Raw genomic sequence first — 16,551 nt, 5'->3', positions numbered from 1 at the left:
CAAGAGAAACTTAGGATCTTCTGTTTATCAAACAGGCTATAGCAATAAAACATGGATTATACAGGAAAATAACTGTTATCCTTGACTCTGTTTTCCTATGACCAATCAAAAATATATGATATTAATATGATAAAATATTCAGCTCGGCAATCAGACTATGGAAAATAACTTTCCAAGGGTTTAGTCCTCTTTTCAAATAATGTCAGATCTCCCCATTAACAATATGCATCTTTGCTAAGAAAATAATCAGCATTATGGAGGCGCCTAACACTATATTTCTCCCACAGTATGGGAACTCTTGGCTATATACCAAGAGAAATATCTTATTAATATCAGGAGCAGTAAACACAAATATACGTCTACGGGTCAAAGGTAGACAGAGTTCAGATGGGACCAGTTTCTGAAGAACTTTCCTAGTAATCCAAAAATAAATCCAAGTTTCTTCTGGTAAAGTTTTTTCTTTTTTTTTTTGATTGAATGGATGGATGGATATATGTATCTATGGATCTATGTCCTATGGATCTCCCCTAACGCTCTGTACACGAGTAATTATCCCCCCCCCCCCCTTATCTAAGAATCATCCTCTTTAGATTAGGGATTCCCAATCAGGTAAGGTGGGTGTATTTGCATGCTAATAACACCATGATGTCATGTTAACTCCTAATATGGCATAGAACAAATAATGTAATAATATAATATTGTCCATCTGCCTCCAGATGGCACTGTGGTACTGCAGATAAAACATCACAACTTTTAAGCATTTAAAACTAAATATCTAATAATACGTTTCACATGACCCTTTTTGACCTTTTAATATAGATCATCGAGGAAGGTCTTTTCCTGACACTTTTAATTACCTATATCCTGGACTTGTTGGAGTTGGCTGTCTTCTCCTATCTTTTTGAAATATAGGTTGACTTGATGAAATTTTATATAACTGCTTTGATGCTTGGCATCGGAACTTGTACATTTCACTTATCTACATCCATGAATAACTATTGTTTTGAAATAACATTTACTCTTCTCAGAAATTCAATTAACATAAACTTCAATGTTTTTGTACCTTCTACAATACCTTCTAAATGATAAATACATGGTATAACATATATATATATATATATATAAATCGATACATTGTTACACATAGATAACACATTATATGAATTATTGATTAACATATGTTGTAAACTAAATATACCATGCAGAGATACATATAATATAATTATGAAATTGAACCTCATACAGCAGGTGTGCCTCAAGGATATGAATCCTTATCACGTCATGGCTTATCCATGAAACAACCTTGTTCCCTCCAGACAGACATGTCTTAGGAAGTTGGTATACTCCCCATAGATAAACCCATATCCTTAGCAATAACTTTTAAATACAATGTTCATTTATGTTCGCAATTATTTTTTATATAAACTGAACTTGTCATGAACTCATCTTGGCCTCTTCAGCCACATAATAGAACTTTGGTTCAGGCTGGTTTTATTCTTAAAGGCAATGATCATTCATTTTGGTTATAATGTCATTAGATAATATTGTATACGTATGAAAATGCACAACACCTTGTGTTTTCAAAGGAGTTTTCTGTGATTCCTCATAATATCACATTGGTAGGGCCCAACAGCTGGCACCCTCAAAGATCAGATGTCTCAGGTAGGCACGAGAAACTATACAGTGAACGTAGCTCAAAGCAGAAGACTGTGTCCATTGTACAGTGGCCATACGAGGACTACAGCTCAGCTCTCAAGTAAATAGATGCTGTGTGGCATTTAATAGAACCTTCTGCCTCCTCTACTTTATAGTTTCCAAGGCTGTTTGTAAAAAGGGGATATTAATTATTGATATTTTGGGTAATCTCAATAATTAATAATCATAATAGGCGTGAGTCGTCTAGTGATGACTCTGCCTATTTATACTATAAAAGGAGCTAACTCTATTGCCTTTACACTACACTTAACTGCGTGCGACTTACTGCTACAAATAAGAGTATACACTGTATGTATGGAAATAAAGTATTTATTACACAATAGCAAGTATACAGTCTAATAATACGCTATATCTATATATATTTATAGGTCAATGGTTTAAATATATACATATAGACGCTCACACCACTATACCGTAATAGCACTACAATAATCACAATACAAACCTAAACTATACTACACACAGTACAATATAATACACAATTCCACCCCACAAATCTACCTAAACATTACACTTACATAAACATGTAATTACCAGCAACCCACCCACCTGGCTACACACTGTCCCTATGGGGATAACACAATTATGGCACTGCAAGGGTTAACCCAATGCAGGCCAGGGACATATACAGGGCATGGGTACAGGGGTTAATCTGCTGCTGGGAGTTACTGCAGCAGGAGTCCAGGGCAGCAGCAGTGAAGGGGTTACTGCTGTAGGGGTTAATGGGCTATTGCAGGGTTAGGGATTGGTGGATGGCAGGAAGGGGTTAATAAGGAGCAGGGGTACAGGGAAATGCAGGGTGAATATGGCTGGGCAGGGGAATAGCAGGGGTAAAGGAGGAGGTAGGGCAGGGAAAGCGATACTTAACCAGCTGCAGGCACTCTTCAGCTGCTCCGTCAATTCTGCTTTCCTGCTCTCCTCCTCTGGGCTGCTCGGGGTTCAACTCCTCTGGACTCAGCCACCTCCACCTCTCTCCTGAGCGCTGACAGCCTCTTCCTCCTTCCTGTCTGGGGCTGGGCTGGTCGGGTATGTGCATGGCTGAGCGCTGCCTGCGCTCTCTCTTAGGTGGGGGGGGGCCGGGTCTTCCACTTCTGAGCGCTGCATGCGCTCTCCTGGCTATGGGGGGTGATTAACTCTCTGAGCGCAGTGCCGCTGGGGTATTTAAATGCACGCCTGCAGGAAAGGACACATGGGCTGGCGCGGCGATATGACGTCACCGCACCTGCAACGCGCATTTAAGGACTGTGCATACCTCTGGTGCTGTAGTTACCGCACTGGAGGTATGCCACAAACAGAGGGAGGGGAGGGGGCACCCATGATAGGGGATATTTTGGCCAGCATAATATAAGTATATATATATACTGGTATCTATATAGATACTTGGGGCATAGCTATATATATATATATATATATATATATATATATATATATATAATTATTAAACCTGGGGCATAAATGGGCAGAATATAAGCCACATATGCACCCATATACTGGGCCCACATACAGGGAACCCATATGACCCAACTGGCAATACAGGGCCAGTATATATATGTCCATACAGGGAATATACAGGGAGTGCAGAATTATTAGGCAAGTTGTATTTTTGAGGATAATTTTATTATTGAACAACAACCATGTTCTCAATGAACCCAAAAAACTCATTAATATCAAAGCTGAATATTTTTGGAAGTAGTTTTTAGTTTGTTTTTAGTTTTAGCTATTTTAGGGGGATATCTGTGTGTGCAGGTGACTATTACTGTACATAATTATTAGGCAACTTAACAAAAAACAAATATATACCTATTTCAATTATTTATTTTTACCAGTGAAACCAATATAACATCTCAACATTCACAAATATACATTTCTGACATTCAAAAACAAAACAAAAACAAATCAGTGACCAATATAGCCACCTTTCTTTGCAAGGACACTCAAAAGCCTGCCATCCATGGATTCTGTCAGTGTTTTGATCTGTTCACCATCAACATTGCGTGCAGCAGCAACACAGCCTCCCAGACACTGTTCAGAGAGGTGTACTGTTTTCCCTCCTTGTAAATCTCACATTTGATGATGGACCACAGGTACTCAATGGGGTTCAGATCAGGTGAACAAGGAGGCCATGTCATTAGATTTTCTTCTTTTATACCCTTTCTAGCCAGCCACGCTGTGGAGTACTTGGACGCGTGTGATGGAGCATTGTCCTGCATGAAAATCATGTTTTCTTGAAGGATGCAGACTTCTTCCTGTACCACTGCTTGAAGAAGGTGTCTTCCAGAAACTGGCAGTAGGACTGGGAGTTGAGCTTGGACTCCATCTCATCCCGAAAAGGCCCCACAAGCTCATCTTTGATGATACCAGCCCAACCAGTACTCCACCTCCACCTTGCTGGCGTCTGAGTCGGACTGGAGCTCTCTGCCCTTTACCAATCCAGCCACGGGCCCCATCCATCTGGCCCATCAAGACTCACTCTCATTTCATCAGTCCATAAAACCTTAGAAAAAATCAGATCTTGAGATATTTCTTGGCCCAGTCTTGACGTTTCAGCTTGTGTGTCTTGTTCAGTGGTGGTCGTCTTTCAGCCTTTCTTCCTTGGCCATGTCTCTGAGTATTGCACACCTTGTGCTATTGGGCACTCCAGTGATGTTGCAGCTCTGAAATATGGCCAAACTGGTGGCAAGTGGCATCTTGGCAGCTGCACGCTTGACTTTTCTCAGTTCATGGGGCAGTTATTTTGCGCCTTGGTTTTTCCACACGCTTCTTGCGACCCTGTTGACTATTTTGAAGGAAACGCTTGATTGTTCGATGACACGCTTCAGAAGCTTAGCAATTTTAAGAGTGCTGCATCCCTCTGCAAGATATCTCACTATTTTTGACTTTTCTGAGCCTGTCAAGTCCTTCTTTTGACCCATTTTGCCAAAGGAAAGGAAGTGCCTAATAATTATGCACACCTGACTATAGGGTGTTGATGTCATTAGACCACACCCCTTCTCATTACAGAGATGCACATCACCTAATATGCTTAATTGGTAGTAGGCTTTCGAGCCTATACAGCTTGGAGTAAGACAACATGCATAAGAGGATGATGTGGTCAAAATACTCATTTGCCTAATAATTCTGCACGCAGTGTATATCCCTATTGGCCATATAAGGACAGGTATACAGTACAGACCAAAAGTTTGGACACACCTTCTCATTCAAAGAGTTTTCTTTATTTCATGACTATGAAGGCATCAAAACTATGAATTAAACACATGGAATTATATACATAACAAACAAGTGTGAAACAACAGAAAATATGTCATATTCTAGGTTCTTCAAAGTAGCCACCTTTTTGCTTGGATTACTGCTTTGCACACTCTTGGCATTCTCTTGATGAGCTTCAAGAGGTTGTCCCCTGAAATGGTCTTCCAACAGTCTTGAAGGAGTTCCCAGAGATGCTTAGCACTTGTTGGCCCTTTTGCCTTCACTCTGCGGTCCAGCTCACCCCAAACCATCTCGATTGGGTTCAGGTCCGGTGACTGTGGAGGCCAGGTCATCTGCGCAGCACCCAATCACTCTTCTTCATGGTCAAATAGCCCTTACTTTCAAAGTTTTCCCAATTTTTCGGCTGACTGACTGACCTTCATTTCTTAAAGTAATGATGGCCACTTGTTTTTCTTTACTTAGCTGCTTTTTCTTGCCATAATACAAATTCTAACAGTCTATTCAGTAGGACTATGAGCTGTGTATCCACCTGACTTCTTCTCAACGCAACTGATGTCCCAACCCCATTTATAAGGCAAGAAATCCCACTTATTAAACCTGACAGGGCACACCTGTGAAGTGAAAACCATTTCAGTGGACTACCTCTTGAAGCTCATCAAGAGAATGCTAAGAGTGTGCAAAGCAGTGATCAAAGCAAAAGGTGGCTACTTTGAAGAACCTAGAATGACATATTTCAGTTGTTTCACACTTGTTTGTTATGTATATAATTCCACATGTGTTAATTCATAGTTTTGATGCCTTTCAGTGTGAATCTACAATTTTCATAGTCATGAAAATAAAGAAAACTCTTTGAATGAGAAGGTGTGTCCAAACTTTTGGTCTGTACTGTACATATATATCAATAAAGTGGCAGATACACATATATCTCTATACATACGCCCACCTGACGTATGGGTGTTGCCCTGGACCAATCTAATATTGATGACTTATCCTGAGCATAGGTCTTGAGTATCTATGTCCCGATAAACCCCTGTAATAAAAACATATTTAAAAAAAACAGGTGTAAACACATTTTACTTGATCTCAAACATTCTTTCATTCTTGGCTATACAATACATTGTTTGTTTCCAATTGAATTCTTTTATTGGATAAACATGTCAGTAATATCCCATTAGTTTTTCCTTGTAGAAAAAGTTGTACACAGTTTGTAAATGTATTCAGTCCCTTATTTTAGGTGTAGTCTTGATATATTCGGGTCCATTTACGCGTCCCGTAGTGTATTGCGGATCTGCAATCACCCAGCCGTCACCCCCATAGAAACTGCCTATTCGTGTCCGTAATTGCGGACAAGAATAGGAGATGTTCTATTTTTTTACGGTGCCGTGGACCGGAAGTTTGGGGCCGCGCTCCAGAAACGCGGATGCGGACAGCACACTGTGTGCTTAACATCTGTGTCTTTAAAGATATATTCTTTTATTGTAATATTTTCTCAGCCTGTCCTACAATCAGCCAGGACGTATGTCCTACAATCAGCCAGGACGCGTTTTGGCAAACATGCTTTTATCAACAGGTAATTCCTAATACAAATGCATGCCATATATAAGTGGTTCATTACACCGCCCCTCACGACGTCAGACGCCCAAAGCGGGTGGTAATCAACAGGTGTAGGACATACATCCTGGCTGATTGTAGGACATACTGAGAAAATATTACAATAAATAATATATCTTTAACCTGTTGGGGGACACATGACATACCGGTACATCATGATGCCCGGGGTACTTAAGGACACATGACGTACGTCATGTGTATTTACAATCACAGCCGCGCAGATCCTGCGATCCTGAGAGGCAATGGTGACATCACCTCTCAGGATCGCTTGCCTATTGGCTGCGCAGGCGGACGGGGGTTAACTCCCCCAGGTCTCCTCTCCTCCTCCATTCTGTGTCCGGGAGCGAGGAGAGAGGGCGTCGGGTCTGTGCCCAGCACCCCCATCTCTGCCCAGCACATCTTCTGACCCTCCCCCAGTGCCATCTGGCACTAAAAGCTACTTTAGGACATGTTAGGGAAAGGTTAGGTTAGCAGGGATATCAGGGAAAGTTTAGGAGGGGAAAAAAAAAGTTTCACTGTTGCATCACTCTGATCGGGTGTCTGTGTGACCCTAGACCCCCCCCCCCCCCCCCGGGGTGCTGCAGCTTGCCCCCCTTCCCCCCCTCCTACACACACTTTATTTTTTTTGCGTAAGCTGACTATGGCCGGCACTGTTAGCGCATCGCCCACCCCACCGCTGATCAGCTTCAGACGGCTGATCAGCGAGTTTGAATCTTTTTTTTTGCCTTTTTTGGGGTTTTCCACTTTTTTATTTAGTTTTTTTCCTGTAAGGTTAGGACAAAGTCCGCCGAACACCTGTGCCCCCACACACTGCCACAATGATTAATACTAGGGAGGGAGGGGGGTGGGTTTGAGTTACCAGAGGGGGCGGATCAGAGGCTGGGGGCAGATCAGAGGCTGAGGGGGCACATCAGAGGCTGGGGGGGGCACATCAGAGGCGGGGGGGGCACATCAGAGGCTGGCTGCCATGGTCAGCTCCCTGCTGTTGTGTGCACAAAGCACAGGGCAGCAGGGAGAGTGTAAAGTCCTATTCACCCCTAAATAGAGTTCTATTAGGGTGAATAGACAAGGGTTCTAGCCCTTAAGGAGGCTAATAGTTATTAAATAAAAAGTAAAAAAAAAAAAAAAAACGTTTTAAACAACCCCTCCCCCAATATAGAAAACAATATATCGCAATATATATCGCATATCGCACATGCTTAAAATTATATCGCAATATAGAGTTTAGGCCATATCGCCCACCCTTAGTTTTTACTCTAGGGGTGCATCATGGGGTCCCTTCAAATGGGACATGGTGTAAATAAACCAGTCCAGCAAAATCTGCCTTCAAAAAAAACCACACGGCGCTCTTTTCCCTCTACGCCCTACCGTGTGCCCGTACAGTAGTTTACGGTCACATATGGGGTGTTTCTGCAATCTACAGAATCAGGGCAATAAATATAGCATTTTGTTTGGCTGTTAACCTTTCCTTTGTTACTGAAAAAATAGATTAAAATGGAAAATGTGCCAAAAAAACAAAATTCTTAAATTTTATCTCCATTTGCCATTAACTCTTTGTGAACACCTAAAGGGTTAACAAGATTTGTAAAATCAGTTTTGAATACCTTGAGGGGGTGTGTAGTTTCTAGAATGGGGTTATTTTTGGATGGTTTCTATTATGTAAGCCTCACAAAGTGACTTCAGACCTGAACTGGTCCTTAAAAAGTGGGTTTTTGAAAATTTCAGAAAAATTTTAAGATTTGCTTCTAAACTTCTAAGCCTTTGTAACATCCCCAAAAAATAAAATATCATTCCCAAAATGCTACAAACATTTTTGGAGGTATTACTATGTATTATAGAAGTAGAGAAATTGAAACTTGGAAATTTGCTAATTGTTCAAAATTTTTGGTAAATTTTGTATTTTTTTATTAATAAAAATGATATTTTTTTTACTCCATTTTACCAGTGTCATGAAGTACAATATGTGACGAAAAAACAATCTCCGAATGGCTTGGATAAGTAAAAGCGTTTTAAAGTTATTCACACATAAAGTGACACTGGTCAGATTTGCAAAAAATGGCCTGGTCCTTAAGGTGACACGTTGGAGGTCCGCTCCTTTCCCGTGCGGCGTGCACACAGTGAGTGCAGGACGGCTTCTTAACCAGCACACTGGTGTGCTGTTCGCATCCATTCCTGCCCCATAGAGAATAAATTGGTCCGCACCCATTCCGGATAATTGCGGAACGGGTGCGGACCACATTCTACGGACCGTGTGAATGGACCCTTAACCTGAAGAATATTTTAAATAAATATCAAATCTGTATTTTTTTTCTGAATTGCATCTCTATAATTTGTTGAACTACTGTCCGTGCTTTCATTTTATTTTAGTCAGAACAACTTTGAATTACAATTGTTCATTGTTCACAGTTACAAAAATTACACAGAAACCTTAAAATAAAATGTATTATACAGTTTTCCTTGTGCTTATTCCTCTCTTTTTAATGGTAACCACAATCCAAGTGGGAACAGGCCTTAAAGAACACTCACAGACCCACCACAAGCAACACTCACATTTCTGCCACCAGCACCAGACATTACCCTAGTCCTGATAGCTTTTGAGCCTGGATCGTCAGTGGCAGTACCACCTGTTCTAGAGCCACAGTTTTGTAGAAATAAATGGTCGATTGGCGTCCACTGCCCTATATTCGCCAGCTGTGGTGCAGAAACGATAAGGCAGGCATGCTAGTCTGTGCTACATGGAATTTTTGTAATACATTTTCTACATTGCTTTTAGAAACAAATGGTCAGTAGGACAGAGTCTACTACGGTGTAAGGGCTCATTCAGACAGCCGTAAGTGTTTTGTGGAATGCAGAGGGCCAGCGCTATATAGAAATCCCTATTCTACTATTCTTGCTCTATACTATTTACGGGGCTGCGGAACGGGAACTATGGATGCGGACAGCACGCGGTGTGCTGTCAGCATCTTTTGCGGCCCCCATGGAAATGAATGGATCCGCATCGGTTCCGCAGAATTGCGGAACAGAGGCGGACCTGTACATATGGGCTATTGGGTGAGCCCTGATAGTGAGTGACGCATAACAACACGTCAGGTCAGGTACACTCACGTGTGAGAGTTGGAATTTTTGTAATTACATTTGCACACTTAAATGGGGTTGTCCTGTGAAAAGTATTCTACAGTTTTCAAATCAGCACCTGGATCTGAATACTTTTGTAATTGCTTGTAATTAAAATTTTTGTATAGTCACTGAGTTATCCAATAAAATGTATCTGTATAGTGCCAAAAAAAATAAAAAGAACCTATTAAGGTGTCTTTCCTTGTTTTTTCACTTCACTCGTGTTATTCTGAGTTTGGTGGTGTAAGATGGTCAGCTTTTGTCGTGGGAACTGTTTTGGATTACCGTATTATTCGCTTATAAGACACACCGCCAAATCAAGCTGGCAGCAGTATTGCAGTAGCTTTTACTTAGCCTTCTCCTGATCCTTCAGTGAAGCTGAATGCACCAGTCTGCACGTCCCTAATAAGCAGCTGCCACTGGGTCCGCTTCATAGAAGAGGAGAGCCGGCGGGAATTGCCACCTCCGTCAATAAGCTATTTTCTCCCTCTAGCCTGGCCATAAGCGCCTAGGAGGAAGTAAGGAGTTTTATTGGCTTCCGTCACCCTATGCTTTCCACTGCACCCTGGGTGAGGGACAGCTCAGGGGCTGACCTAAAAATTAACTGTGTTAAAAATAACTATAACCCCTCTTATCCATAAGAATGCACCCATGTACTGCAGTATATGGGTGCATTCTTATGGATGAGGAGGGCTACAGTCATATTTAATATAAACGCAAGCTAATTACAGTATAGTCCCTGGACTATAACCCCCTCATTCTTAAGAATACACCAATGTACTGCAGTACATGGATGTATTTTTTAGGATGAGGGGCATTATAGTCGCATAACATGCATTATACACCGATCTCCCATAACAGTGTAAAATATTACTCTGTTATTTTATTTAATATTTTAGTATAACTTTTGGTTTCAAAATATTTTTTTCCTATTTTCCTTCTCTAAAACCTAGGTGCGTCTTATCGGGTGCATCTTATAAAGCGAGAATTGGGCATTGTTGGTAACAGTACACAGAATCTTTTTTACAGCTAGTCGTCTTATACCACTCATCTTGGAATATCTCGGGCCAAGAGGAAGAGTAATGAAGGACATATCTGTAATATCTGCCACAATAATTTTCCAATACTGTTTATGGTCCGACCAGTAGTCCCTTGTGAAATTCCTTATTATATTACAGTACTGTTATGAAAAGAAGAGCTGGATTAATGGATGCTGAATTCTATTTTTCTGTAAATACAATCTAGCTTTTGTTATATATGTTTTAGAATATATTTGTATGATCAGAGATTTTTTTTTTAGTGTTTTTGTTATAAGGTGTTAATATTATTCTTTTTTCATAAATTCAAATAGAAAAACATGTTGCCTAAAAAGTTGTGACTTTTTTTAAATCAAATTTCTATTATTTTCTGTTCCTATTCAAACAGGGCAAAATTGTAGCTCAAGGAAAACTTCTGCTTCAAGATATGTTTCTTGTCACTAATCAAGATGCAGGACTACACTGCAAAGAAAGACGGGTCTTTTTGTTTTGAACAAATAGTTATCTTCAGTGAGCCTTTAGATAAAAGAAGAGGTTTTTCAACACCAAGCTTTTTATTTAAAAATAGTATTAAGGTAAGTAATATCACATTTGATAATTTAAAAAGACTTATGAATCAATATTAACCCTTCCTGCAACTTGACTCACTATTAAAACAAGGGCTTTTGGCTAAGGTACCTAGAGAAACTATTGTGCAAATAACTGACCTGACAGTTTTCCCAATTTGCTTTGATTCTGCACTGTAGAAAGCAGACCACACTTGTATGAGCAATTGCCAGCTTGGGCAAAATCTATGTAGATGTATGGGTCAAATTGAACTCTAAGGCCAGACTCAGATGAGTGATTTCAATGCGAGAAATACAGAGATTCATAAAACGGACTTGTGGCAAAGGTGGCATCTTTTCCCAGTGCAACATTTAGGCTACTTTCAGATGAAGCGAGTTCAATGCTAGAAACACACTGCATGTGTAAGCGTGATTTTTCATTTTGACTCTGCTTCTCCAATGGGATCACACAGCATTATAATTTATAATGCTGTGTGCCCATGACAGTAGATACAGGTCTGACAGGGACACATAGCATTATAAATCATTATAATGCTGTGTGATACTGTCAGATAAGGAAAGGTCAGAATGGAAAATCATGCTTACACATGTAGCGTGTTTCTGGCATTGAACTCGCTCATCTGAAAGTAGCCTAAACATTGCACTAGGAAAGGATACCACCTTTGCCACATGCCAGTTTTAAGAAATATCTGTTTGGCTTCAATCAACTGTGTTATCACTGTGAAATGAAATTATCTCAGTGTGACAACGGCTCAGCCACAGTCTTCAGTGCATGGTCGCCAAGTGCTAAAGGACTCTTACATCACTCACTGCAGAGTTCCAAGCTACCTCTGATATTGACATCAGCAGAGTTACTGAGCACAGGAGCTTTATGATTTGTGTTTCCATGGTTGAGGCTAAGATCACCTGCTCAATGCCAAGCGTCAGGCTGACTGGTAAACAGCACGCCACCAGTAAACTGTAGAACAGTGGAAACAAGTTCTCTGTAGAGATTAATAATTTTTTCTGTACGATTAACTAATGTGGATCTGGTGAATGTCTGGAATACACTACGTATCGAAATGCAAAATACCTGCTGTAAAATTTGTTAAAGGGCATCTGTCAGCAGATTTGTAGCTATGAAACTGGCTGACCTGTTGCATGTTTACGTGGCAGCTGAAGGCATTTGTGTTGGTCCCATGTTAATATGTGCTTGTACTGCTGACAAAAATGATATTTAAATAATGCAAATTAGCCTCTAGGAGCAACTGCTGTGTCTCCTGCACTTTGACAGGCTAGGTGTGATGATATTTTTCACTGCAACAAATCATCCACTTTCATAGGTCCAAATCTGCTGGCAGATGCCCTTTAAAAGGACGGGGGGACTACAGTTAGCAAGGAAACACAGCACTATACCTAGTGACGCTGCCTCTTCATTTTAGCTATCAGTGGGGTAAACTGTTTGAAGGTTTTCTGAGAGATCCTATCTTAGAGCATCTTAACGGAAAATAAGCAAATAACGCCATATCAGCATGGGTTCGTGAGGGATCGGTCATGCCAAACTAATTTAATCAGTTTCTATGAGGAGGTAAGTTCTAGACTTGACAGCGGCAAATCAATGGATGTCGTATATCTGGACTTCTCCAAAGCATTTGACACTGTACCAGATAAAAGGTTAGTATATAAAATGAGAATGCTTGGACTGGGAGAAAACGTCTGTAAGTGGGTAAGTAACTGGCTCAATAATAGAAAACAGAGGGTGGTTATTAACGGTACATACTCAGTTTGGGGCACTGTCACTAGTGGAGTACCTCGGTCAGTATTGGGCCCTATTCTCTTCAATATATTTATTAATGATCTTGTAGAAGACTTGCATAGTAAAATATCAATTTCGCAGATGACACTAAACTGTGTAAAGTAATTAACACTGAAGAGGACAGTACTACTACAGAGGGACCTGGATAGATTGGAGCTTGGGCAGATAAGTGGCAGATGAGGTTTAACACTGACAAATGTAAAGTTATGCACATGGGAAGGAATAATGCAAGTCACCAGTACATACTAAATGGTAAAACACTCGGTAACACTGACATGAAAAGGATCTAGGAATTTTAATAAACAGCAAACTAAGCTGCAAAAAACAGTGTCAGGCAGCTGCTGCCAAGGCCAATAAGATAATGGGTTGCATCAAAAGGGGCATAGATGCCGTGATGAGGACATAGTCCTACTACTTTACAAATCATTAGTCAGACCACACATGGAGTACTGTGTACAGTTCTAGGCTCCAGTGAACAAGGCAGACATAGCAGAGCTAGAGAGGGTCCAGAGGAGGGCAACTAAAGTAATAAATTTACAGCATTAGAGATTTTATAATAAGATAAATTGTCACAAAAGTTTTGTAGAAAGAAGCATAAGTGAAAAAAAGTGACTTGTTAAAAATACCTTTAATAAAAAATCAAGTGGGTATAGGTATAAATATACCAACTGTGAAAAACTACGTTGGCCGAGATAACTCAGTAAGGAGTAGCGGTCCCTTAGACAAAAAAACAAACATAATGACACCGTAAGCACAAAAGGTATAAAAATAGGTAAACAGAGAATAAAGGATAAATGATTACTTATAGCCCGGAGGTGCGGAGCTAAAAATAAGCACTAGCTACCCTAGAGTCCCTAGAGGTCTGCTGTGCCCAGGGCAACCCCCTAAGGGTGGAGGTTCCCTGTCCCCATACCTAGTGCTAACCGGTCCCTGGAAATCCCTAGTTACAAAAGTTCCAGGAAAAAGGGTCATTTTTCCTCCTCTTGGGGACCAGCAGCGGAATAAAGTACCTTGGTCTTAAACATCCGGTTGCAAAGCTAAGTACCATACTTCATTGTACCCCCTGATGAGCCTAATTAGCATTGGGTGAAACGCGTCAGGGTTTACTGGTGACCACCTTTCTGTTGGGAACAAAACAGTGACCAACGGATTAATGTTCGCCTGAGAATAACGGTGACACACATCCATATAGAGCACCATTTATTCGTCATTTGTTTTAAAAGATATTTTTTCCTGGATATTTTTTTCCTGGAACTTTTGTAACTAGGGATTTCAGGGACCGGTTAGCACTAGGTACGGGGACAGGGAACCTCCACCCTTAGGGGTGGTTGCCCTGGGCACAGCAGACCTCTAGGGACTCTAGGGGTAGCTAGTGCTTATTTTTAGCTCCGCACCTCCGGGCTATAAGTAATCATTTATCCTTTATTCTCTGTTTACCTATTTTTATACCTTTTGTGCTTACGGTGTCATTATGTTTGTTTTTTTGTCTAAGGGACCGCTACTCCCTTACTGAGTTATCTCGGCCAACGTAGTTTTTCACAGTTGGTATATTTATACCTATACCCACTTGATTATTTATTAAAGGTATTTTTAACAAGTCACTTTTTTTCACTTATGCTTCTTTCAACTAAAGTAATAACTGGAATGGGGCAACTACAGTACCCTGAAAGATTATCAAAATTAGGGTTATTCACTTAGAAAAAAGACGACTGAGGGGAGATCTAATTACTATGTATAAATATTTCAGGGTCAGTACAGAGATCTATCCCATCATCTATTTATCCCCAGGACTGTGACTGTGACGAGGGGACATCCTCTGCGTTTGGAGGAAAGAAGGTTTGTACACAAACATAGAAAAGAATTCTTTACGGTAAGAGCAGTGAGACTATGGAACTCTCTGCCTGAGGAGGTGGTGATGGTGAGTACAATAAAGGAATTCAAGAGGGGCCTGGATGTATTTCTCGAGTGTAATAATATTACAGGCTATAGCTACTAGAGAGGGGTCGTTGATCCAGGGAGTTATTCTGATTGCCTGATTGGAGTCGGGAAGGAATTTTTTATTCCCCTAAAGTGAGGAAAATGGACTTCTACCTCACAGGTTCTTTTTGCCTTCCTCTGGATCAACTTGCAGGATAACAGGCCGAACTGATGGACAAATGTCTTTTTTTGGCCTTATGTACTATGTTACTAATGAGAATGAGGGATCCCTTCCAAAAGTTTTGATATGTTCGCAAATATGAAACACTTTTTTGAATGACAGTTACATTTTTACAGTGTAACTACCATTTTATTTTTTATATGTAATGACAGTGAATGTGTTTTTGGAATATATATACACTCACCTAAAGAATTATTAGGAACCACCTGTTCTATTTCTCATTAATGCAATTATCTAGTCAACCAATCACATGGCAGTTGCTTCAATGCATTTAGGAGTGTGGTCCTGGTCAAGACAATCTCCTGAACTCCAAACTGAATGTCAGAATGGGAAAGAAAGGTGATTAAGCAATTTTGAGCGTGGCATGGTTGTTGGTGCCAGATGGGCCGGTCTGAGTATATCAGAATCTGCTCAGTTACTGGGATTTTCACGCACAACCATTTCTAGGGTTTACAAAGAATGGTGTGAAAAGGGAAAAACATCCAGTATGCGGCAGTCCTGTGGGCAAAAATGCCTTGTGGATGCTAGAGGTCAGAGGAGAATGGGCCGACTGATTCAAGCTGATAGAAGAGCAACGTTGACTAAAATAACCACTCGTTACAACCGAGGTATGCAGCAAGCATTTGTGAAGCCACAACACGCACAACCTTGAGGCGGATGGGCTACCACAGCAGAAGATCCCACCGGGTACCACTCATCTCCACTACAAATAGGAAAAAGAGGCTACAATTTGCACGAGCTCACCAAAATTGGACTGTTGAAGACCGGAAAAATGTTGCCTGGTCTGATGAGTCTCGATTTCTGTTGAGACATTCAAATGGTAAAGTCAGAATTTGGCGTAAACAGAATGAGAACATGTATCCATCCTCTGATGGGCTACTTCCAGCAGGATAATGCACCATGTCACAAAGCTCGAATCATTTCAAATTGGTTTCTTGAACATGACCAATGAGTTCTGGTGACTGTTGCACAGTCACCAGATCTCAACCCAATAGAGCATCTTTGGGATGTGGTGGAACGGTAGCTTCATGCCCTGTATGTGCATCCCTCAAATCTCCATCAACTGCAAGATGCTATCCTATCAATATGGGCCAACATTTCTAAAGAATGCTATCAGCACCTTGTTGAATCAATGCCACGTAGAATTAAGGCAGTTCTGAAGGCAAAAGGGGGTCCAAAACCGTATTAGTATGGTGTTCCTAATAATTATTTAGGTGAGTGTATATCTATGAGCGAATCGAAACTGACTAAGTGGAATTCGATCCGAATTTCAAGAAAAATATCGTATTTCCTCACGCTTCGTGGTAACGAATCAAAATTTTTTCCTAAAATGGCTGATACACGTGT

The 16,551-nt window shown here is 40.7% G+C and overlaps 1 protein-coding gene across 1 annotated transcript in view; it reads left to right on the top strand.

Annotated features, from left to right (window-relative positions):
• TRIO (trio Rho guanine nucleotide exchange factor) overlaps positions 1-16,551 on the top strand; it is a 796,191-nt gene that overhangs the window by 697,373 nt on the left and 82,267 nt on the right. Inside the window, 2 exon segments of the mRNA XM_040431356.1 lie at positions 11,074-11,172; positions 11,174-11,260. Coding sequence (XP_040287290.1) covers positions 11,074-11,172; positions 11,174-11,260 — 186 coding nt within the window.

The sequence above is a fragment of the Bufo bufo genome, chromosome 5, assembly GCF_905171765.1.
Source record: "Bufo bufo chromosome 5, aBufBuf1.1, whole genome shotgun sequence".
In the NCBI taxonomy this organism is placed as follows: domain Eukaryota; kingdom Metazoa; phylum Chordata; class Amphibia; order Anura; family Bufonidae; genus Bufo; species Bufo bufo.
The sequence above is the reverse complement of the archived record's forward strand: the minus strand, read 5'-3'. Positions and strand labels throughout refer to the sequence as shown.